The following is a 26,732-nucleotide window of genomic DNA, read 5'->3' on the forward strand; positions in this document are numbered from 1 at the left end:
ATACAGTATTATTAACTGCAGTCATCATGGCATATATTACATCTTCATGACTTACTCATTTTATAACTGGATGCTTGTACTTTTGACCCCATTCACCTGTTTTGCATACTACCCCCTCACCCCAGTGACCACCAGTTTGTTCTCTGTATCTATGAGCTTGATTTTTTGGTTTGTTTTATTTTGTAGGCTCCACATATAAGTGAAATCAAATGCTATTTCTCTTTTGAGGTCTGAGTTGTTTCACTTAGCGTAATGCCCTCAAGGTCCATCCAGGTTATCACAAATGACAGAATTCCATTCTTTTTAATGGCTAAATAGTATTCTACATGTATATATGTATTCATATGTGTGTGTGTGTGATATATATATATATATATATATATATATATATGATACACATATATGTGATGTGTGATATATATATGTGATATATGAGCTTGATTTTTGGTTTGTTTTATTTTGTAGATTTCTCATATAAGTAAGTCAAATGGTATTCCTCTTTCTTGGTCTGACTTGTTTCACTTAGCATAATGCCCTTAAGGTCCAGGCTGAATAGTATTCCACATTTGTATGTGTGTGTGTGTGTGTGTGTGTGTGTGTGTGTGTATACATGTATATGTACATATGTGACATGTTTTATATATATGTGATACATATGTATCACATCTTCTTTATCATCCATCACTGGATACTTAGATGTTTCCATATCTTGGCTGTTGTAAATAATGCTGAAATGAGCATGGGAGTACATATATCTTTTCAAGTTAATGTTTTTGTTTTCTTCAGATAACTACCCAGAAGTGAAAGTGCTAGATCATATGGTAGTTCTGTTTTTAATTTTTTGTTTTTCATAGTAGCTGCACCAATTTTAATTCCTACCAGTAGTGCATAAGGATTTCCTTGCCTCAAAATCATTGTTACCACTTGTTATTTCTTGTCTTTTTGAAAATAGGCAGTCTAACAGATGTGAGGTGATATCTCATTGTGGTTTTGATTTGCATTTCCCTGATGATCAGTTATATTTTTTATGTGCCTGTTGGCCATTTCCTTTTCTTTGGAAAAACGTCTATACAGATTCTCTCTGCCCATTTGTAAATTAGATATTTTGGCTATTGAGTTGTATGTGTTCTTTAATATTTTGGTTATTAACCCCCTTATCAGATATAGGATTGGCAAATATTTTCTCCCATTCAGTTGGTGGTCTTTTCATTTTGTCGATGATATCCTTTTCTGTGCAGAAGCTTTTTAGTTTGATGTAGTACTGCTTGTTTATTTTTGTTTTTGTTGCCTTTGCTTTTGGAGTCACATATAAAAAAATCATCACTAAGACCAATATCAAAGAGCTTACTGCCAATGTTTTCTTCTAGGAGTTTTATGGTTTCAGGTCTTACATTCAAGTCTTTAATCCATTTTGAGTTAACTTTTGTGTGCTGTAGGAGATAGTAGTTCCATTCTTTTGTTTGTGGCTGTATAGTTTCCCCAACACCATTCATTGACTTGACTGTCCTTTCTCTATTTTTTAAGTTTATTTATTTATTTTGAGAGCCAGAGAGAGAGAGAGAGAGAGCACACATGAGCAGGGGAGGGACAGAGAGAGAGGGAGAGAATCCCAAGCAGGCTCCATGCTGTCAGCACACACCTTAACTCTGGGCTCAATCTCACTAACCTTGAGATTATGACCTGAGCCAAAATCAAGAGTTGGACACCTAACTGACTGAGCCACGCAGGTTCCCCATGACTGTCCTTTCTTATTGGATATTTTAGCCTCCTGTGTTATAAATTAATTAGCCATATAAATGTTGGTTATTTCTGGGCTCTCTACATCTTCAGTTTCTTTTACCAGTGTTTTATAGTTTTCAGGGTACAGGTCCTTTATCTTTTTGGTTAGGTTTATTCCTAGGTATCTTATTATTTTTGGTGCAATTGTAAATGGGGTTGATTCCTTAATTTCTCTTTCTGCTGCTTTATTATTGGTATATAGAATTGCAACAGATTTCTGTGCATTGACTTTGTGTCCTGAAATCAACTCACAGAAATTTACTGACTGCACATATCAGTTTTAGCAGTATTTTTGGTGGAGTCTTTCGGGTTTTCTATATAGTATGCCATGTCATCTGCAAATAGTGAAAGTTTTACTTCTTCCTTGCTGATTTGGATACCTTTTATTTCTTTTTGTTGTCTGATTGCTATGGCTAGGACTTCCTGTACCATGTTAAATAACAGTGGTGAGAGTGGACATCCCTGCCTTGTTCCTGACCATAGAGGAAAAGCTCTGTTTCTCCCCATTGAGGATGATGTTGACTATGGGCTTTTCATCTATGGCCTTTATGATGTTGAGGTATGTTCCCTCTAAACCTACCTTGTTGAGGGTTTTTATCATGAGTAGCATGTTGCTTAATCTCTACATATTTGTGAATTCTCCCCTTTTCCTTTTTAGTTTCATAGCATTGTGGTAGGAAAAGATGCTTGATATGATTTCAGTCTCCTTAAGTTTATTAAGATTTGTTCTGTGGCCTAACATATGGTCTATACCAAAAACTGTAACGTGCACTTGAAGAGAATGTATATTCTCCTTTGGGATAGAATATTCTGTATATATTAAATCCAACAGGTCTAATGTGTCATTTAAGGTGAGACATATATTTTATAAATTCCGCTTTCTTAATTATTTTACTGTTCTTAATAATTGATTTACTGTTCATTTTATTGCTTTACATATATTTTCTATTAATATTTATACTTTTACTTGTCATTTCCATTTTCATACCTTATTTATTTAATTGCAAGATTTGAGATCTATTGGTTTGGTGTCCATTAATTTAAGTGCTATTGGTCTGGAATTTTATATTTTTAAAGAATGTCAAGTTTTGGTAAAATTCTTCTGCTACTTTAAAAAAAAGATTTGGGGGCACCTGGGTGACTCAGTTGGTTAAACATCTGAATCTTGATTTCGGCTTGGGTCATGATCTTACAATTCGTGAGACTGAGCCCCACAACAGGCTCTGTGCTGACAGTGTGGAGCCTGCTTGGGATTCTCTCTCTCTGCCCCTCCCCCGTGTGCTCTCTCTCAAAATAAATAAACTTTAAAAAAAAAGATTTGGAGAGGCTCATGACTAGAATGGATTCTAAACTTAAATTCCCATATATAATATATATTAATTTTTTAATGTTTATTTTTGAGAGAGAGAGGGGCTGCGTGAGAGGAATAGGGAAGAGAGAGAGAGCGAGGGAGACACAGAATCTGAAACAGGCTCCAGGCTGCAAGCTATCAGCACAGAGCCCAACTCTGGGCAGCCACAGTATTCCAAAGGAAAAGTTATCAATTACGTATTATAGGGTTTAAATTAATTAGTTTTGGCATTTTTTAATAAAAATTTTTTAAAGTTTGTTTATTTTGTGTGTGTGTGAGAGAGAACGAACACACATGAGTGGGGAGGGGCAGAGAGAGGGACAGAGGATCTGAAGCAGGCTCCGCACTGTTAGCACAGAAGCTGACATGGGTCTCAATCCCATGAACCATGAGATCATGACCTGAGCTAAAATCAGTAGTTGGATGTGTAACTGACTAAGCCACCGAGGCACTCCAGGTTTGGCATTTTCTCTTTCTTTCTTCCTTTCTTTTTCTTTCTTTCTTTCTTTCTTTCTTTCTTTCTTAAGGTTTGGCATTTTTTTAAGGAATTAACATTGTAGAGGTAATTACAGGGAATATTTTTTAGAACTTTGAGTTATGTATGGCAAAAATTTCAATTTTATGGTCTATAGTTTCTCTCTGTAAAGGTACGTATTTTTCACTTTGATATCTTCACTTCCTCCCATGTGAGACCTTTGCTTTGGTTCTGTTTGTCTATTGTTGTTCTCTAAATATACATTGCTGTTTCTATTCTGGCACTGACATGGATTGTTGCATTTATTATTTCATTTATCATTTGAACACCTTTGTTTTTAAACACTATACAAAGTTCTGGAGTTATAGTGGTAAATAAGAGAGCTCTGTATCTCATGGTCATGGACTTTGCAAATTACAATACTAATATGATATATAGTAGTAGCTGAGTTTTAGAATTAGACAGACATGGGTTCAGATACTTATTTTGCCATCTAATAGGAGTAGGACCTTGGGTGTGTTATTTAACATCTCTACACCTTAGTTATCTCATCTCATCCTTTATTAGGAAAATACTAAATACTCCTACTTTGTAGCATTTCTATGTAAAGTCCTTGTGTTAATATTTGTCAACTACTTTGCACAGTCCTTGGTATACAGCAAGTGCTCAATAATGGTATGGTAATTATCGTTAATACTGTACCTCCTACCACAGAAATCATCACATGAAAAACATCTTTGGTTATTTTGTCACAGCCCACATCACATCATTTTCCTAAAGCCATAGTACAAGAAGATTCAAGATTTAAAAGCATGTGTTTCAATTATTGAACTAGATTTGTTGAAAGAGATAAAAGTAATTCAGTATTCTCTAGTTGAAGGATTAAATGTGGCCTCTGTTGGTGTTAGTAATATTTAAGTGAGCAACTTTTAATTCTATGTATATTACATTTTAGATCTAGTTTTATAAAATTGTTTCTTAGCTTCAGAATAACAAATAATGTTGTTTTATGTGCAGTGACTTAGCAGCTGGACACTGCTTTCCATTTTATTGTTTTGACATCTTGTGCTTAAGTAAGGCTTGCTAAATGAAATATTATTCATAGCATGGTAGTAAAGACTTTACATTCTTCTTATATACATTCTCTGGACTTTGCAAATGGCATAACTCAGTTCTCTGACCTCTCAGTACTAAAATGAGTTACTGAACTATTTTATTTACCTTTTGCAATTTCAAAGACCAATAATAAGAAATGTCTTCATTTTAAAACTTGTTGAATCTTAGGGCTGATTCTAAGAATCTTTAGATTCATTGGCAACTTTGATGAATGATATCTGAAGTGGAAAACTGCTCAAAGTGCTCAGATGGAGTTTGGACCCATCATTTTCATTTTGTAATAACAGAAATGGGGGGGATGGGATGAGACTATACTTGGACTTAGTATTTGTATCCCAGATTTTGTATTTGAAGGTAAGAGAATAATAGAATTCATAGGATAAACTCCAAACCAAAGGCAAAAGTATTTGAGATGAATCAAGTATGACAAGAAAGTATTTATGTGTGTTTGATGTTGGGGTGGGAAAAAGGAACTCTGCCATTCAGTAGGTTAATCTTCTGTTCTTTCTTCTTCTTTCTCTTTCCAAAATACAATCACAGCTTTGAATTCTTATACCTGACAAATGGCCTAGCTGAAATATTTCATAGAAGAGAGAGCAAGATTTAGACTAGTATTGTATTAGTTAATTTTTGCTAAACTGAAAATTTTCAGTATGTTTGATTTGCTGATCTTTATCGAGTAGGACAAATATAAAACTTTAGGAAAGAAACTTGTAACACTATTAAATATAATAGCTTAGAAAGAGTGATAATAGTGAGAAATAAAAACATTAAAAAATTAAAATGGGTGATGACAGCAGGATTTGGGGTTAGTACAAGGGAAGTTCAGTGGAACCCCAAAATATTCATGTGAAAACTAAACACAGATACATTGTTAATCTTCACAAGGACTGCTTTGGTTGGAGGGCTAGGACATAAGTCCCATTTATATGAATTCAAGGGAGAACTGGAGGAGATTAAGTAAAAACAGTAAGTATTGATAACTCGTAGGGATCGTTGCTATAAAGATGGTAAAGTAATAGGGGATAGCTGAAGAGAGTTATACGTTTAAGGAAGAGGATTTGGGGTATTGTTTTGTTTTTTAACTCTGGGAGAAATTAGAACTTACTCGCTTGTGGATGGATGTGGTACATTAAAAAGGGAAAGTTAGTCTCATAGGGCAGTTGGAGGCAATTTCTCCAGCATTGATTTTATGTTGGCAAGAAATGATGGCAGCCACTGTGTAAGTTTAAGGTTTATTTTCAGATAAGAACATGGACAATTCATCCATGGTAATGTGTGGGAGGGCAGAATACATGAAAATAAATACAGGTAGATTATTGACCTAATGGTAAGAGGGGTAACGGTTTTCTTCTAATTGCTTCAATTTTCTAATGAATTTTCCAGGTCTCCAACTGACAGTATCTGAAAGAGGGAAAGAGGAAATGGACTAGGGCAATGCAAAGGAAAGAGCTTCAGAAAACCATGTATTTGAAGAAAAAAACCTGTCCTGCTTTATATATTACCCCCTTGGCTCTTGAAGTTATTATTTGGGTTCTGATTATACTCTTCTCTTTTGGAAAATTGCTTCTCTCTTATCTCTCAGCTCCTTTTTTTTTTTTTTTGGCGGGGAGAGGGGGGAAATAAAAAACAACTCTTCCTTTGGACAGAGTTAGATATCTGTTTTATCCTAATAAAAGAGAAGTGGATGACAAAGTATTTTTGACAGTCTTCTATATCCAGATATATCCAATCACTAAGTTGTATTTATTCTTATTAACTGCAGTGCCAGAAACTAAAGAATAGGACTATTGGTATTCTGGATTTCTTTTTTTTTTTTTTTCATTTAAAAAATATATCATAATTTTTTTCTTCTTCTTTTAGATGTTCTTAATAGTTGCTCCTCTTTCTGTACTCTACAACTGGAGAGATGAATTGGACACCTGGGGATATTTCAGAGTCACTGTTTTACATGGTAACAAAAAAGACTATGAACTGATTCGTGTAAAGCAGAGGAAATGTGAAATTGCTCTAACAACTTATGAAACACTGCGCTTATGTCTGGATGAATTGAACAGGTAATGGGAATAATGAGAATGATTACATTAATATTGTTTACATCCCTTTATATTGTGATTTTCAAAAAAGCTCCAAATATCCATAGCATAATTTAATTTCATTTAAGAACTATTGAACTAATTTATAATAACTTATTTTCTAAGAAGGAAAAACCTTCAGATTTTATACAGTCCATTGTATTTCCTTTATTCCCTCTCCAAACAATGCCTGTTACAGAAGGGTAAGACTGTCCTAAATCTCATGTACAACCTTTTATGCATATGGCACCTCTAGACTAAGATGGTGATTTTCATGAGTGATTTTAATTATGGGAGTTTGTTGTGAATGTATATTGGCAAAAAATACATAAACATATTGAGAATCAGTATTCCAGGACTATAAGTACCCAAAAGAAATGAACTGACTTAATGCCTACCTGCATCTTAAGATTTTAATGAGGCATCTAGAGACATAATTATAAAGGCATATGAGTGTTGCAGTATGTAAGAAAGGATGCAGTGGGAGCATCCTTTGTAAGAAAGAACATAAGGAACCTAACTTTGCTGCAGAGTGAGGAGAGTTGTCAGGGAGCTTCCCAGAGAAGATGACCTATGAGCTGGATAAGAATTGAATGACGAAGGGTGCCTGGGTGGCTCAGTCAGGTTAAATGTGTGACTCTTGATTTTGGCTCAGGTCATCATCTCACGGTTTGTGAGTTTGAGGCCCCGTGTTGGGCTCCACACCGCCAGTGCAGAGCCGGCAGGGATTGTCTCTTTCTCTGCCTCTCTCTCTTTCCCCTTCCCCTGTTTGTGCATGTTCTCTCTCTTTCAAGATAAATAAACTTAAAAAAAAAAAAAAAAAAAGAATTGAAGGATAAGTAAGAGTTGAAGAGTAGGGGAGTAATGCAGGAAGAGGGAACAAGCAGCATTTGCAGAGGCCTTCAAACAATAAAGATCACATTACTTTTGAATAAATGAAAGCAGTTTTGATGCTTTCTGTATCTCATGGCTGCAGCATACGTGTAAGAGGAAAGTGGCTGGGAGACAACAACAGTGTGGTAAGCAAGGAACATCATAAAGGGTATTGAAAGCTGTCTGGAGAGCTAAGCATCTTTATTCTTTTTTTTCGTTTTTTAAAAAAAAATTTAATGTTTTTATTTATTTTTGAGAGAGGGAGACAGAGTGAATGGGGGAGGGGCAGAGAGACGGGGAGACATAGAATCCAAAGCAGGCTCCAGGCTCTTAGCTGTCAGCACAGAGCCCAACACGGGGCTTGAATTCCTGAACTGTGATATCATGACCTGAGCCAAAGTCGGACGCTTAACCGACTGAGCCACCCAGGCGCCCCTATTCTTTTTTTTAAATATTTATTTGAGAGAGAGAGAGAGAGAGAGAAAGAGAGAGAAGGGCAGAGAAAGAGAGAGGGAGAGAGAGAATACCAAGCAGGCTGCATGCTGCCAGAGCAAAGCCCCATGTGGGGCCTGAACCCCATGAACTGTGAGATCATGACCTGAGCCAAATTCAAGAGTTGGACTCTTAACTGACAGAACACCCAGGCACCCCTAGGGGTCTTTATTCTTAGAATGATAGAGTGCCCTTGAAATGTTTTCAGTAGATTACTAATATGATAAAAATGGTCAGATTTGCATTTTATTTTATTTTTTAAGGTTTATTTATCTATTTATTTTAAGTTACTTATTCATCCTGAGAGAGACAGAGACAGCGTGAGTGGGTGAGGGGCAGAGAGAGAGGGAGACCGAAAGTCCCAAGCAGGCTCTGCACTGTCAGCTCAGTGTGGGGCTTAAACTCACAAAACTGAGATCATGACCTGAGCCAAAACCAAGAATCAGACACTTAACCAACTGAGCCACTCAGGTGCCCCTTATTTATCTATTTTGAAAGAGAGAAAGTTCCCTCAATTTCATGAACCATGAGATCATGACTGAGCTGAAACCAAGACACTCACCTAACTGAGCCACCCAGATGTCCCTAGATTTGCATTTTATAAGTAATCTAGTTGTTGTGTATACAGACCAAGGAGAGCCAAACTAAATGGAGAAAGACCAGTTAGGAGGCTTATTTTGAGCTAAATCATGTCCCCTCCAAATTTGTAGGTTCAAGTGCCAACCTCAGGGACCCCAAAATGTAACTGTATTTGGAGAAAATATTCTTAAAGAAGCAATAAAGTCAAAATGAGGCCGTTAAGGTGAGGCCCTTGTCCAATCTGCCTTGTGTCCTTAGAAGAGAAAGAGATACCAGGAATTTAAGTGCACAGAGGAAAGAATACATGGGGACACAGCAGGAAGGCAGTCATCTTTAAGCCAAGGAGAGAGGCTTCAGAAGAAACCAAGCCTGCCAACACCTTGATCTTGGATTTCTAGATTCTAGAACTGTTGTATCTGGTATCTTTTGCTCACCATAATATTTTTGAGATTCATCCGTGCTATTGAATGTATTTGTTCTTTTTTAATGTTGAGTTGTATTGCAGTTTATGAGTATACCATATTTTGTTACCCATTTATTTGAGGATGGATATTTATATTTGGGTTTTCCAGTTCATTATTATAAGTAAAACTGTAAAGAATAGTTATGTATAAGCCTTTTTTTAAACATACATTTTCATTTATCCTGGGTAGACATATTTTCATTTCCTGGGAGTGGAATTTTGGGGTTTTATGGTTAAGCATAACTTTAGAAGAAACTCCCAAACCATTTTCTTGAGTGGTTGTATCATTCTATTCCAACTAGTGATCTACAAGACTTCAGTTACTTTGTATGTTCACTAACATTTAGCATCGTCGGTCTTTTTGTTTTTAGATATTTTAGTGTGTCTGTGGTGGTATTCTGTTGTATAATTTGCATTTTCTGGCCTATGTATTCATGAAAAAAATGTTTATTCTACAGTTGTTAGGTGTAGTATTCTATAAATATCAATAAAGTCAAGTTAGGAGCTGTTAACACTTAAGTGTTCTCTTTCTTACTGATTTTCTAGTTTTACAATTTCTGAGACAGGAATGTTGGAATCTTCAATTATACTTGAGTATTGTTAAATTTCTCCTTTCAGTTCTGTCAGCTTTCAATTTATATACAGTGTTTTGAAACTCTTATTAGGTACACACACATTTATGGTTAGTATTTTTTCTTATGAATTAATCCTTTTATCTTTAAAAAACATGCTCCATTTTATAGCTAATAATTGTGAAGTTTTATCTGATATCAATATAGACAATATAGTCTTCTTGTACTTACTGAATATTTATCATTTGCTATCTTTTTATTTGAATATATTTTTATATATTTAAAGTGAGCCTTTAGTGGTTAATGTATAGTTCGATCTTGCTTTTTTATCCATTCTGATAACCTGCCTTTTATTTGGAGTGTTTAATCCATTTACATTTGATATATTTATTAAAGTTGATTTAGATTTACCATTTTTGTCAGATCTAGGATTTGACTTTACTTCACTTAGAAGCTAATAATAGTATGCTCCTGTTTCAAGAAAGCTGTCAGAAAGCCAGGGGTAATCTGAGGCATGGAGAAGTAACTCACCTAAGCCTACAACAGCTGTCAGTGGTAGACATTAAATTTAAACTTTGACCATCTAATTCCAGAACTTGAGCTTTTATTTAACATATTATATGACCCCAAAAGATGTTCTGCACTTACATAAATGTAATAAGGTATTCATTAACCATGTAGGATAAGTTTTCTAAACTTTTTCCCCCTTTTTTCTCACTTTGTAGTTTGGAATGGTCAGCTGTCATTGTGGATGAAGCTCATAGAATTAAGAATCCAAAGGCTAGAGTAACAGAAGTTATGAAAGCTTTAAAATGTAATGTCCGCATTGGCCTCACTGGAACCATTCTTCAGAACAACATGAAAGAACTGTGGTGTGTTATGGACTGGTGAGTAAAAACACTTTTTATGTTTTGGAAAATTTTTAATATTTCTTTAACTTACTGTTACCTTGTTTGCTAATTAATAGTTTCTGGAGTGGGGAGGGGGGGACCCAAATATAGCTATGTTTACAGATGTATTTGTCCCAAACATGATATACAGAGTAGAGTCCCATGAAAACCTTTCTTTATATATTAGTCTCGGTCCTTGAAGTAAATATCTGAACTTATTTACCAATTCTGTCATCTTATAGTTATTTACTGAAACTGTCATAAAGAAAGAACACTCTGTTTTATTTTGTTATTGTTACTATTCATGAACAAGCGACTTAGTATATTTCTTAGACTCAGAAAGAAGTCAGTGTGTTTCTTTTTAGATAATTGACCAAAGCCCTAATATTTTTGTTATTGCCTTTATATAGGGCTGTGCCAGGACTTTTAGGTAGTAGGATCTACTTCAAGAAGCAGTTTTCTGACCCAGTAGAACATGGTCAGAGACACACAGCAACAAAAAGAGAACTAGCTACTGGCCGAAAGGCCATGCAAAGGCTTGCAAAGAAGATGTCTGGCTGGTTTCTCCGGCGTACCAAAACTCTAATCAAGGATCAGTTGCCTAAGAAGGAAGACCGGGTGAGGACTGCATTTGTTTAAATTATTAATTTCTCATATTTTATTTTTTTCCTGAAAAAATTCTTTTTAAAAGAAAATCTGTCTCCTATGGTATTTTATGAATATAGGGGTTTTTTTGCCTGAGTAGTATGGAAAAAAATATTATGTGCAAAATTTCAGAAAATGTTAATTGAACCCAATCTAGCAGGTTAGCTAGCAGGTTTATTGTTAGTATGCATTAAATTCATTTCTCTTATAAGAAGGCTTTTGCTGCAGTTCTTCCTCAGTTGGAAAAGAAAAGCTCTGTCCCTAATTTGTTATCCATTCATATTTTATCCTTCATATATTGTCTACTATCCACAGCCCAGTATATTCCATGAGACCTTAATTACAGCTATAGGACCACAGTGATTAAAAGCTTTGTTTTTTTTTAGAAGGCCATTTGCAGTTATACAACTAACTTAGTTTGAAGAACTTTAGGAAAGTTATAATTAAATTCTGTTAATTATTTAAGAACATTTGAAGAGTAAACCTTAAGAGATTTTTTTTTTTTTAATGTTGTGGTCCTCTTGTATAGTTTTTAATCTGGTAGTTCTTCTTGCTCAGGTAATGGAAAAAAGGTTTTATAAATTACCATGAACTAAGTTTAATTAATGTTGTCCCAAATAAGGGCAATGCTATCAAATACTCTCTAGTCTTAGGATGTCCTGTTGATTATTACTTTAAAAAGATAGACTTGAAAGGAAAATATGTTACTGATGTGCAAGTTGGGGAAAATGATAAAGTGTTTGACTTTTTTTTTTTAAGTTCATTTCTTTATTCTTGAGAGAGAGTGTGAGCAGGGGAGGGCAGAGAGAATCCCAAGGAGGCTCCATGCATTGCCGAGCCTGACACAGGACTCAGTCTCATGAACTGTGAGATCATGACCTAAGCTGAAGTCAAGAGTTGAATGCTTAACCAACTGAGCCACCCAGGTGCCCCAACATTTGACTTTTTGATCTAAAGCAGATATTGTCATTTAATTGGAATACTTAATGAACCCTCACTTTTAAAAATATTTTGTGCAATTTTATGTATACTATTTGTCTATCCAGTAGGAGCAACAACTAAAATATGAAGAAAGAGTTGTGCACAGAGTGTCTAGAGCTTGGGCTCTAGAGTCAAATATTATAGGCTTGAATCCTGGCTCCCTACTTACGAGTTTTATGACCTTGAGCAATTTGCTAAGTCTCTCAAACCTTGGCTCCCATCTGTTAAATGTGAATGGTGATAGTTTTTGCCTCACATGGTTGCTCTGAAGTGTGTGGCGTGTAAGAAGTGTTTAGTAAATGTTACTACCTGTTTTAAAATACTTGGGAATAAATTTAACCAAGGAGGTGAAAGACCTATACACTGAAAACTATAAGAAACTGATGAAAGAGATTGAAGAAGACACACGTGAATGGAAGGACACTCATGTTCATGGATTGGAAGAATTAGTATTGTTAAAATGTCCATGCAATCCCTATAAAAATTCCTATGGCAGTTTTTTTCAGGAATAGAACAAACAATCCTAAAATTTGTATGGAACCACCATATACCCCAAAATAGCCAAAGCAATCTTGAGCAGGAACAGCTAAGTTGTCAGGTGTCACATTTCCTGATTTCAAACTATATTACAAGGCTATAGTAATCAAAACAGTATGGTACTGGCATAAAAACAGACACATAGACCAGTAGAGTGGAATAAAGAGCCCAGAAATAAACCCATGTATATACAGTCAACTAATATTTGACAGGGGAGCCAAGAATACTCAGTAAGATGCTCTTTTCAATAAGCGGCAGTGGGAAAATTGTATATTTATATGGACTCCTATCTTCTACTCACAAAAAGTAACTGTAAATGGGTTAAAGATTAAAACACAAGATGTGATCTTGTAAAACTCCTAGAAAAACAGGGAAAAAGCTCCTTGACGTTGATCTTGTGATGATTGCTGATGATTTTTTTGAATATGGCATCAAAAGCATAAGCAACAAAAGCAAAAATTTTAAAAGTGAGGTTAATCAAACTAAAAAGCTTCTTTATAGCAAAAGAAACAACAGAATTTGTCATTTTTTAGCAATACTATTCTGTTGTAGTGATATAAACACATAAATATTTATAGATAGATGGTTTTTCCTTTTTGTTCACATTTTTCAAAATCTTATTATGAGTTTTATGACCCTGATTATATAGAGCTACATCTAGAAGACGTTTACCAGTTTCCAGTGCTACTAGAAATCTAAGGTAAATTATATCCCACATAACTTAGTGGCATTATTTTATCATATTTTCTTCTTTTCTTGGAATTGGACACAAAATAGAAACTTGTAGTTGTTTTATGTGTATTTTTTAATTCTTACCTTTACTAATATTAGAAATTTATACCAGGATATAAAATACAAATACTTTATGCTGTTTTTAGTATAAATTTTCAAGTAATTCATTAAATATTGTTCATACTATTGTTCTAAAGTTTTCCCTTTTCTCATCTACTTTTTTATCTGACCTGAACTGTAGTCATATATTTGCATGATGGGCTAATAGTATGAAACCCTGAAATATAGAGTACATTCTATATAGAAATATATAAGGAAAACACTTCACTTATTTTTTCATATTTTGATTCCTTTCAGTTGAAAAAAAAGTTCTGTGAGATTTATTTGAAAATAAAGTTCTATTTATGTAGTTTAGGGTAAGATGGTAGCAAAGAGTATAGGAAAATCAGGAGAATTTGTCATAATAATGTATCTAAAAGAAAAATAGTTTATCAGCAGTTATCACTCTTAAAATTTATAAAATCTGATGTGCATTGTGGCTATTACTACTATAAAAAAGTACCAATAATCACCTTGTGTTTTATCTTGGCAGATGGTGTATTGTTCTCTGACAGATTTTCAGAAAGCTGTCTATCAAACAGTATTAGAAACAAAAGATGTGACTTTGATACTTCAGTCTTCTGAGCCTTGTAGCTGTAACAGTGGCCGGAAAAAGAGAAATTGTTGTTTCAAGGCAAGCATTTCTGTGTGGTATATTCACGGTCTTGGTTTTGATTACACAGTTGTCTATTCTACTGTAAGAGTGAGGAGCAGATAAAATAACTTTTCCTCAGTTCCCTAAATTTAGAAACCATAAGTTAATAAAAAGGAATAGTTTTCAAAAATATTTTACAATATCAAATAGTAATCATAGCAAAATACAATATTCATATATCTTTTCAATAAACCAGTTTTTCAGTAGCTCTCAGAAACTAGTAGCTTCAATTTGATATCCTCCCTTTCAACTTTTATTAGAAAGTAGCCTACTTTCATCTTGAAATTGCATCTAATTTTTAAAACTTTCTCATTATCCCTTACTAATAAACTTACTCTTTGATAGCAGGCTTAAAATATTCTGATAGAATATTAATAAGAACTGTGTTTTGGTACAATAGAGTATTTTATTTTTATTTAGAAACAAATATTACTTTGTATTTTTTTAACCTATCTATATTTCCTGCCCGTTTTCACCTATTTTATTATCAAGTTATCTATCAAATATCCATGTACACAGAGGGACCCTAAATAAATATTTCTCTAGATTGATATTTGTTCCACCTCTCATTTATTTTGCTGTTTTTAGCCACCTCACTCTTTTGTAAATGCACAGTTTCCTAGGAAGCCTTGGAATATAAATGAGAATAGTGAAGGGCTCTGTTACAGCCCTGCCTCCATGCCATAGTTTTATTTACCAGGGACCTCTTCTGGCAGCATTTCTATCACTGTGTGTCATGAGGATAAATACTTTCTGAAATGAGGACTTTCTCCCCTCTTTTTTTTTTATTTTTTAAACATCACTGTATTATGGTTCACCAAAAGTATGATTCCACATTAGTGATGCATGGATATTTTGTGTAACAGTTGACCATTATTTTCTCAAAATGTATTGTGCTAGTAGTAACCAGATGATAAATACTAGTGTAAGTGATAGATTTCATGAAGTAAGTAGTTACATAGCCATGTTAGTTGCTTGCTGTTTTTATTTTCTGTCTTTCTGGTTACAGACCAATTCACATGGCGAAACAGTGAAAACCTTGTATTTCAGTTACCTTGCAGTCCTTCAAAAGGTAGCTAACCATGTTGCACTACTGCAGACTGCTAGCACCTCCAAACAACAGGTTTGAGTTGGCTTTTTGTACTTCTTCATGATGCTACTGGTATAAAGATTTTATATTTGATATAAAATGTCTTAGCCAATAAAGATATCTTTATTTTTGTATGCAATTAAAGAGGAAACTGAACTTGCTCATTTTTAAATTTAGGTGTCAAAGAAATATATGCTCATATGTTTTTAATTGAAGTGAGAAAATTAAAGCCTAAGTTAAAATAACAGTTCTTTTTTTATACCTGTGATAACGTTCATATATTCGTTTTCCTAACATATTTTGATGTAATTACTAAGTAAGATATTTGATGAGTCAGTCCTCTTCCACTAATCATGTGTCTAATTCCATCTGTTCAATCTATTGGATTAAAATGTATTTATAATAACCTGTATATTAAATATTACGAGTATTTCCCAAGCTGGCATAAATGAGTAATTTCAAAGTTTAGACAAATGCAATCATTTACTTTGGTCGTTTCGATTGTATCTTATTCTAGAGCACAACATAAATTTAAAAAAACTTCTTTAAAGCTTTTTACATAATGATTTTCTATTTTCTTTTTGTGTTATAATCTTAATGCTGTTTAAATGTAATTTTAAAATTTAATAAGAATTTAATATTGTTCTTTGATAGTACTGTTTGCTCTTTAGGAAGTATTTGATTCCTTGTTTTGGAAATCATAAAAGAATAATGATAACATTATTAGTCCTATCATTATCTCAGAACTCATCAAAACCATATGTAATTAACATTATCACTTTAAGGTTTTCTGAATTATTAGTCTGACTTAGAGAAGATAATATCTTCAAAGTAATATGTTCCTTCTAAATAGAATTTTTTTCATAAGCAATCTCAATTTATATAGGTTTAAATGTGTTAAGTTGAAATTTCTTTTCTTCTACCTTTTCCCCTTAAGGAAACACTTATCAAAAGGATATGTGATCAGGTATTTTCCAAATTCCCAGATTTTGTGCAGAAAAGCAAAGATGCAGCCTTTGAAACACTCTCGGACCCAAAATACAGTGGGAAAATGAAGGTAAGTGCTCTTCTCTCAGGCTGCATACACACAAGGATGATATTCAAAATATTTATCAGTAGTGTGACAGGGACACCAACTAATCAGAACAGATACTCAATCATTCAGAAGAGACTGGCCAAAGATGACTGGCGTAGCTGTGTCAGCATTTACTAGCTCACAATGAACCATACATGCAGTAGGTTCTCACTTAGTGGTTACATCAGATACACTTTAGACTCTTCTTATCAATGTATTAGACGTATGCCTGCTTAAAAATGTGCGCTGTTGTGCTGCATATATAATAGCTTGTCTTCAAATGTTTAAGGAGATAATCTACCAGAAATACAAACGCTAACGCCAAATACTAGGAGGAGGCTATACAATAGCTTGGACTTAGAGAAAGGAACTTCTTAAAGAGTTCAAGGTGGACAAGACCTTTCTGTCTATACTGAATTTTCTGCCTCTTGGTTTCACTTGCCAATCTGTATTGGAAGGTTGCTAATCTCATTTGTGGCAAGGGAGCATTTGTTGTACACTAGGAAACTGACCTGTAGGTGCTGCCCTTGGTGATATATTACTAAGGGAAGGTGTGAAAAGTATGGCTAGGTTCTGCACCCATGACGTAGGCCTGTGACAGCTGCATGATTGCTGACAGCTTCCGGCCTTTTTGCAGCGGACTTTGCTTGTTTAACTCTTTAATAACTGTCAAGAATCTTTATGGATTCAGAGACTATTACAGAACAATTCTCAGCTTTATGGTTTAATTTTTTAAAAAGTAAGTTATTTCTTTTGGCTAAATAAATAAAATAAGAAGTAATTCGAGGTAGGTAGTTGTTGTTTCTAAAACCCTGGAAATATTTTTAGCAGTTAATCTACATAAATTCATCATAGTGTAGTTTACTTGGACCTCTAAATTCAATGAAATAGAATAAAAGCCAAGAAGATTACCTTAAATACTTGGGTATGTATTTTTTTAATTGAGATATAATTGGCATATAACATTGTTTTGGTTTTAGGGGTGCAAAACAATGATTTGATACATATGTATATGGCTAAATAATAATCACAATAAGTTTATTTAATATCAATCACCACACATAGTTATTTTTTCTTATGATGAGGCCTATTAAGATCAACTCTCTTAGCAACATTCAGATATATAATACAGCATTGTTAACTATAGTCACCATGCTGTACATTAAATCCTTAGCACCTGTTTATCTTACAATTGAAAAGTACCTTTTGACCACCTTCATCGATTTTGCCTGCCTCCACCCCTAGCTTCTGGCAACCACCAATCTGTTTGCTGCACCTATAAATTCAAACTTTTTAAAAAATTTTTTTAAATTTTTTATTTATTTTTTAGAGAGAGAGAGAGACAAAGTGTGAGTGGGGGAGGAGCAGAGAGAGAGGGTGACACAGATCTGAAGCAGGCTCCAGGCTCTGAACTGTCAGCACAGAGCCCAATGCGGGGCTTGAACTCATGAATGGTGAGATCATGACCTGAGCCAAAGTCGGACGCTCAAACGACTGAGCCATGCAGGCACCCCTCAAACTTTTTTTTTTTTTTTTTAGTTTCCACGTATAAGTGAGATCATACAGTATCTATATTTCTTGGTCTCTCTTATTTCATGAAGCATAATGTCATTCGTGTTGTTGCAATGCCAGGATTTCTTTTTTATGACCGAATATTCCGTTGTATATGTGTATTTCATGTTTTCTTTATCCATTTATCTGTCAATAGACACCTAACATTTTTTCCGAGTCTTGGCTGTTATAAACAATGCTGCAGTAAACATGGGGGTGCAGATGTCTTACCGAGATCAATTTCACTCTTTTGCATGTGGCTGTCCAGTTTTCCCAGCACCATTTATTAAAGAGAGTATCCTTTCCCCTTTGTATATTCTTGGCTTCTTTGTCATAAATTAAGTGACTATATATGTTTGGGTTTATTCCTGGACTCTCTGTTTTGTTCCATTGACCTGTCTGTTTTAATGTCAGTACCATATAGTACCATATAGTACCATAACTTTGTAGTATGGTTTGAAATCAGGAAGTGTGGTTTCCAACAAGGCCTCCAGTTTTGTTGCTCTTTCTCAAGATTGCTTTGACTATTCAGGTTTTTTTGTGAGTCCATGGAAATTTTAGTGTTGTTTGTTCTTATTTCTGTGGAAAATGCCATTGGAATTTTGATGGGGATTGCATTGAATCTATAGATTGCTTTGAGTAGTATGGACATTTTCCAACATTCCCAGCCTACGAACACTGAATACCTTTCTATTTATTTGTGTCTTCTTCAGTGTCTTATCATTCTCAATGTATAGGTCTTTCATCTCCTTGGTTAAATTTATTTTTACTTGGTTCTTTTTTATGCATTTGTAAATGGGATTGTTTTCTTAATTTACTCTTCTTATGGTTCCTTATTAATATACAGAAATGCAATGAATTTTTGTAGATTGATTTTGTATCCTGTAATTTTACTGAATTTTTTAGTTTTAACAGTTTTTTGTGGAGTCTAGGTTTTTGATATATAAGATCATGCCATATGTAAACAGAGACACTTTTACTTTTTCCTTTGCCATTTGGATGCCTTTTATTTCCTTGTCTTGCCTTATTGCTCTAGCTAGGACTTCCAGTACAGTGTTGAATAACAGTGACAAGAGTAGGCATCCTTGTCTTATTCCTGATCTTGGAGGAAAAGCTTTCAGTTTTTACCAGTGGATATTACATTAGCTGTAAGCTTGTCACATATGGCCTTTATTATGTTGAGGTATGTTCTCTCTATACCCACTTTGTTGAGAGTTGTGTATTTTTAAATAAATAAGTTTGTATTAGTGAGAATATTCTGTTTTATTATCACAATAAATAATTCAAACCTAATAGTAGTAATTTTCCTACCAATATTTCCTAACAATAATAAATCTATTTTTGTCATCCATTTTATTGACTTTTATTTATTTACGTATTTATTTATTTAATGTTTACTTACTTTGGGAGCGAAAGAGAGAGAACGAATGGTGGAGGGACAGAGAGAGATGGAGAAAGAGAATTCCAAGCAGGCTCCATGCTGTCAGCACAGAGCCTGACGGCTTGATCTCACAAACTGTGAGATCATGACCTGAGTTGAAATCAAGAGTGGAAAGTTCAACTGACTGAGCCACCAAGGTGCCCCGACTTTATTTATTTTAAATAAAACTATATAAAAAGCTCAATTAATTTGGAACTGAGCACTTATTATCCCATAATTCAAGCCAATAGAATATTTTCAGAAATCATGGCCTCCTTATGAAAACTGTATTATCTATTGTTATATATTTAAATATCATTCATTGTGACTCTTCACTAAAAAGTTACTCTTGATATTAAATGGAATTTTATAACTACTCAATGTATATTTAGAAATAATGTCTGATTAAAATAATTATTACTTTTTTTTGTTATGAGTTTTAGAAGGGAAAAAGCAAGCATGAATTATTGATGGAGTCTGGGTTGATGTCTTTATATGTGAAAGGCGACTATAATTTACTTTGTGAGATAACACCAACAAGAAAGACACTGATATTAATAACCTAAGGTTATATTTTTAAAATTGTGTTTCATCATTTGATTATCAACATCACCTGGTAATTTCGTGATACAAAATGTATAGGCTTGTAATCTACTGTCTCTGGGGTTAAGAAATCCAAGTTGCATGTACTTCTTGAATTCAAGTGATGAAAGATACTAGTTCTGCTTCTCTTATTATAGGTCAGCCTACAGCTGCAATTTATTTGTTGATATAATGCTCACTGTACCCTTCCTACCCTCAGAACTATACTCATGAACTCCAGCTCTTTCTGTTAAATGTGAAGGTCTTTTTTTGACCTCAACTACTATTCAAGCAGATGGTCAAAAATTGCACTTATTCCCCTGATAAGAATCCTCATTTTCCCTTCCCTTGGGAAATACCACAGAGCCACTTACTGTGAAGGGTGGGGAAAAAGGCTTAGAAAACCGAGTTTAGTGCTGTTGGGATCATATAGGGGTCATGTTCTTCTCTAGGCTTGACTAATTTGAGAAAAGTTACGTTCAAGATTTCTTAGTGTGAACATTGTTATTTACAGCACTCCTTGATATTTACCCAAGTAAATTAAAAACTTAGTTCACACAAGAACCTGTACACAGATACTTTTAGCAATTTTATTTATAATTGCCAAAACTTGGAAGCAACCAAGATGTCCTTCAGTAGATGAATAGATAAGTTGTGATACATTCAGACAATAGACTATTATTCAACAATAGAAAGAAATGAACTATCAAACTACGAAAAGACATGGTCATCTTAAATGCATATTACTAAGTGAAAAAAGCTAGTCTGAAAGGCTACTTACTGTATGATTCTAACTCTATGATATTCTAGAAAATGCAAAACTGTAGAGAAAATAAAATAATAAATGGTTGTCAGGAGTTTGCAAGGAGGGATACATAGATGGAGCACAGGGAATTTTTAGGGCAGTGAAACAATTCCATATAATACTTTAATGGTGAATACATGTCATTATATATTTGTCAAAACTCATGGAATGTACACCACAAGGAATGAGCCCTATTATAAATAATGTTAACAGACTTTAGTTAATAATAATAGTTAATAATTTAATAATAGTTTATAATAATAATTTATTAATAACAATTTATTCGTCCATCAGTTGTTACAAATGTACCACCCTAATGCAAGATGTTAATAATAGGGAAAACTTTGTGCAGGGAGGGGCAGGGATATAAGATGCGGGAGAGGGATTCTGGGCAAATTCTCTGTATATTTTACTCTGTTCTTCTGAAAATCCAAAATTGCTCTAAAAAAGTCTTTAATTTTAAAAAGTTATTGTATTATGTGAAGTTCAAATTCACATCCTTTATACAGAATCAGTTATTTTATTAAAAAATAAAGCTAATGCAAAACTTACTTTATAAGTTTTGCAAGTATTAAAATTATGTTGACTTGATCTGTGACATTTTTATCACCGTTTGGTTATTTGAGTAGCTTTTTTTTTTTCTATAGCTTTTTCAGAGGGATTGGACCATGGGGGTCAGAGTTAGCACTATATCTTCTCTTAGTCAATTATTAAAAGAGTGTTATATTGAATATGATTTTTTGTTTAAGTTTAAATGCTTATCAGTGAATAAACAAAACTGAAGTGTTTATTGCATAATTCAGAAAAACTTTAGGCTTAGTACAGAAAATTCCTTTTCTTTACTTTGTGGATTATTTTTCCACAGTGTTCTGGAACTGTCACTGCCAGATGTGGAAATGCCTATTTTAAAAATTACAGTGATACTGTTATACACAGGTTTGAATTATTTGCTTCCTCCCTAAAAGCACTGTATTTGGGGCAAATTATTGACATTTTGAGGTCAGAATCAAATCTGGAAGTCAGGACTTACTGTAAATAGAGAAGCAGAGGGGATAAAATAAGAAGAGGTGTATATGTGACTGATTATTTTAAGAAAACAAATATCAAGACCTAGATGTAATTAAACACATTTCATTACATCTATCTAGAAAAAATTTAAATACTTCCTAAAAGGAATGCTGTTCTGTAATTTAGTTTCTGAACATATTGTAGGTATAAAGAAAGTGTTTTTTGGAAATTAAATTAATTCATTTAAATGCATCCCATAATCTAAAATGTTTCCTTTTTATTAAAACCAGATGAGATGAAACAAAAGTCTTTGGGAACCTTACCTCATTATTGACAGTATGATGATGAATAACATTTCATGTAATATCTAATACTTTATTTCTCTAACTTGGCAAAAATGAAGGGAATTAGGAAAGAGGACTGAGGTTATGTTGTATAAAAATAATTTTTAAGAAATTCTCTAGTGATGTTTATATGTATAAAGTGTGCTTTTAGTTGGAACTGGTTCATTGGTGGTTGATTTCTGTGGTTCATTTCTAGGTCCTTCAGCAGCTTTTAAATCATTGTAGGAAAAACAAAGATAAAATACTTCTTTTCTCCTTTTCCACCAAGGTAAGTTCCTTCTGAAGTATATACTCTTAATTGGCCCAGCCCTAGCTCTTGAGGCATAGATAATCCTAAGAGACATAACAGTGTCCAGCCACAGTTTTATCTTATACATACTGTAGAAAATAGTAGTGACATAAGCAACTTTTAAAACAGACACTTAAATCTAAATTATATCAAGATTACTATCAAAGAGCAAACTCAAAGATTTTTAATTCTCTGTTGATGTTTTTATTAATAATTAAAGTGTTCTTTAAGGCATGTAAGAGATTTTAGAACTTGGAAAATAGCACAAATAATGAAATTCACTTACATAAATTATTTGGCCAATACTTTTTATTTGGTTTTAGTTTCAAAAAAAAATAAAGTTTGATTTTTTTTCCCTGAAAGATTGATTTAAAAAACAAACATTGGTGAATATTAAAGTCAGTTTCAGGATAATGGGGAGAAATACATAAGCCAGAAGTCAGGAAAATATTTGTTGCTCTTGTGATTATAAGAAAGAACTTGTGAGCAGCAATTATTAATACTTAGTAAATCTTCTCTCTATAGTGGTACGAAATTTATTAAACCATACATTTGTTTTTGCCCATTTCCATACCTTTTCTCTAGTTACTTGATGTTCTGCAGCAATACTGTATGGCAGCTGGCCTTGATTACCGACGACTTGATGGAAGTACGAAATCAGAGGAAAGAATCAAGATCGTGAAAGAGTTCAACAGTACACAAGATGTTAACATTTGCCTTGTCTCCACAATGTAAGAAAATAAAATTTGATAACTTGATTTTTATGTAATTGCTTTTAAGATTTAGGGTAATTTAAAAATTATTACTGGATTAATTTTCAGTGGTTATGATTATATTGCCTTGTTTTATTTGGCTTTGAGGAGAAGCAGCAAAAATGCTATTATATTAATTATGACTGAAATAACAATATCTTGAGTTTTACCTAACCTTTTTTCTCAATTTCCTTATCATCACTGGATTCTCTTTATATGTCTGGGTTTATAAAGATAACAATCAAAAGAAATGGATGTTTCCTCCCAGGAATTTTCTGTGGTAGTGTTTTTATTCATGTCTGTGGTCAGAACAGGCAGACTTAATTGAGTAATTGAGTTATTAATCAAATAACTAAGAATCATTTGTAGCAGTGGCTTTTAAAGTATGCTCAAGCAGCCCTAGAGAGTTCACTAGGGTTAGTGGGCCAGGTATTTCCTCCCTCTGTCTACCTGGTCTCAACCATAGCAGCTCTACATTAATAGGTTTTATAAAAGTTAAGTCAGTTCTAACACCTATTTATGAATCTCTCATTAAAACCTTTTAAAGAATATATACACTTTAAAGCAAGATTTATGCCAGTATAAACACCTAAGAAGATTAATCCCTTTTGGGGGGCAACAAATCCTTAACTTTTGACATCTAATGTAATAAGTACTTTATAGATTTACCCCCACTATCTTGCAAAAAGAATTTCAGAGGACTTTAAAAACAAACGTAGCAGGGTGCCTGGGTGGCTCAGTCATTGAGCGTCCAACTTTGGCTCAGGTCATGATCTCACAGTTTGTGAGTTTGAGCCCCACATCAGGCTGGGTGCTTTGGCATAGAGTCTGCTTTGGATCCTTTGTCCTCTCTCTCTGCCCCTCCCCTGTTTGTGCTCTCTCTCTCAAGGATAATAATTTTTTTTTAAAAAAAGTTAAAAGCAAACATATGTAAAATGTAAAAAGTCAACACAAAAATTACTTAAAATGCATAAAATTATATATATGATGAATGCGCTACTTACTATTGAACACCGAAATTCTCCTTGAACTCTTGCATTGAGAGACGCTCTGGATTCCCATCTTCCTGTGAATGGATTCAAGAAGTAATTTCTCATATGAGCCCTTACCTACGAGCATTAAATGACATAGGATATTGTCTTCTGTTAAGTTTTATAAAGTACATAAACATGCTTAATTTCTTAAATAATGTTTCCAAAGTAACAAACGCCTTCAACAATACTTCAAATAGTACAGAACTTCTAGACAAGCTGTCATCTGCCATTCCTTGTCTGCTCACCCCCATCTAATTTGATGAGATCTGCCATAAGGCTCCTAATTATCTCTACATTAGAAATTGCTATTTAACCCATTCAGTGAATTTTTAAAGACTGTATTTTTCATGTTTAAAGCTCTATTGGTATTTTTCAAATCTGCCTAATCATTTTTACTTATATTTTGTTCTTTATGTTTTCTAGCTTTTCTTTTGTTTCTTTAGTAATTTCAATCATTATTTTTTAAAATCCCTTTTTAAATGGCATTTTTGCTCTGTTAACTCCTGAATTGGGGCTGCTAATCCTTCTGTTGTTCCCTCTTGCTCTTGCTCATGGTACATGGTTTCTTCACACATTTTGTAATTTTTTACTTTGAGCTTATAGGGGCTTTCCCCCTCTATTTTAGCCAGACACCATGCCAGCCACATAGGGATGGGAATCCATGTTTCTTGCTTGGCTTTTATTGACATCCTAAGAGTGAGGCACTTGATTACTGTTTCTGTACGGCCTCCACTGACATTACAGAGGCGACTGGGTTATAGCTGGGCAGAAATGAATGTCCCAGTTCCTCAGTCTTCTGTGATATCCTCTGAGTGGAGGTGAGAGGCACCCCATTTTAGTCAAGCAAGAGTGGAAATCTAATCTCCTCACTCAGCCTTTACTGACCAGGTTGGGATTCAGGTCATAGATTTTTTTTCCATGGTGTTTACAAAAATAGGCGGGTTATTATCTAACATTTTCTGTGTTAAAAGTCTATACCTTTCCTGGTTCTTTAGCTAAAGGAAAAGGGCTTTTCTTGGGTCTTTTTTTTTTGGTCTTGACTGTTGGCATTTCGTTTGCTGGTTTCTCCAGAACCCAGTCTGGGATTTTTAAGCAAAAACAAAGCTGGAGAACTCACTGTCATGTCCTTCCTTAGTTCTTATAGTCTCTAGCCATGCTTTGTTCTCTCTACCTTTCAGGTCTTACATTTATTTTATATATGATGCCCAGCATTTTAAGCTGCACTTACTGAGAGGAGTAAGAAGTGCATCTACTCCTGCCTTGGTTTTTAAAAATGTGTATATTACTTTATTTAGTTGGACCATACTTACAATTTTAAAAAATTATGTTAGGAAGACCTTACAGCATCGTATTTGAATATCCAAAACAATGAAAAAAAACAGTACAACCTATTTACGTGGGCTTTAATGGTCAATTTCTTTTAGGATTATTCTAGAATGGTAGAAAAACTATTCTGTAGCTGTTTTGTTTGTGGCATGTTTGTGTTTTAATCATCTTTTATGATGTTAATGCAGTATTGTGTTGATTTGGTTACAGAAACCTGGCACAATTGAATTAGAAGGCAATGACTATGCTTTTGCTATTTGAATGTGCCCAATTCTGTTTCCTCAGGGCTGGTGGACTAGGCCTCAATTTTGTTGGTGCCAATGTTGTTGTATTGTTTGATCCTACTTGGAATCCAGCCAATGATCTTCAAGCAATTGACAGGTATAATACTGACAAAATTTAAAGTGACTTGCAAATACTTTGAATCTGAAAATACCCCCTTGTGATTCTCTTAAGTTGCTTTTATAATATGACTATGATTAGAAGACAGAGAAAACCTTATTTAAAAAAATTGCATTTAAGGGGCATCTGGGTGACTCAGTTAAGTGTCCAACTCTTTTTTTTTTTTTTTTAATGTTTATTTATTTTTGAGAGGGAGACCGAGCATGAGTTGGTGAGGGGCAGAGAGAGAGGGAGACACAGAATCCAAAGCAGGCTCCAGGCTCTGAGCTGTCAACACAGAGCCCAATGCAAGGCCCGAACTCACAAGCTGTGAGATCATGACCTAAGCTGAAGTAAGATGCTTAACCGACTGAGCCACCCAGGTGCCCCTAAGTATCCAACTCTTGATCTCAGCTCAGGTCTTGATCTCAGGGTCATGAGTTGGGCCCTGCTGGGCATGGAGCCTACTTAAAAAAAAAAAAAAATGTAATTAAAAATTGTATTCAGATCTGAACCCAAATGGCAGGCTGATAACGGCAATTTATTTTCTTTCTATCTCAGAATCCCATTTTGACAGGATTGATTTAAGAAGGACAGGTGACTCAGTCAGTTAAGTGTCCAACTCTTGGTCTGGGCTCAGGTAATGATCTCACGGCTCTGTGGGTTCGAGCCCCATCTCGGGCTCTGCACTGACAGCATGGTGCCTGCTTGGGATTCTCTCTCTCTCTCTCTCTCTCTCTCTCTCTCTCTCTCCCCCCCCC

At 34.2% G+C, this 26,732-nt stretch overlaps 1 protein-coding gene across 3 annotated transcripts in view; it reads left to right on the forward strand.

The window, feature by feature from the left end:
- Positions 1-26,732, forward strand: part of ERCC6L2 (ERCC excision repair 6 like 2) — a 131,602-nt gene that overhangs the window by 46,590 nt on the left and 58,280 nt on the right. For all 3 annotated transcript variants that reach the window (XM_049634184.1, XM_049634199.1, XM_049634191.1), the window contains exons 4-12: positions 6,585-6,778; positions 10,501-10,662; positions 11,076-11,283; positions 14,153-14,293; positions 15,324-15,437; positions 16,342-16,461; positions 22,386-22,457; positions 23,064-23,209; positions 25,876-25,971. In XM_049634184.1, the coding sequence (XP_049490141.1) occupies positions 6,585-6,778; positions 10,501-10,662; positions 11,076-11,283; positions 14,153-14,293; positions 15,324-15,437; positions 16,342-16,461; positions 22,386-22,457; positions 23,064-23,209; positions 25,876-25,971 (1,253 nt within the window). The remainder of the gene's footprint in view (positions 1-6,584; positions 6,779-10,500; positions 10,663-11,075; positions 11,284-14,152; positions 14,294-15,323; positions 15,438-16,341; positions 16,462-22,385; positions 22,458-23,063; positions 23,210-25,875; positions 25,972-26,732) is intronic.

Source organism: Panthera uncia, chromosome D4 (genome assembly GCF_023721935.1).
Source record: "Panthera uncia isolate 11264 chromosome D4, Puncia_PCG_1.0, whole genome shotgun sequence".
Lineage (NCBI taxonomy): Eukaryota > Metazoa > Chordata > Mammalia > Carnivora > Felidae > Panthera > Panthera uncia.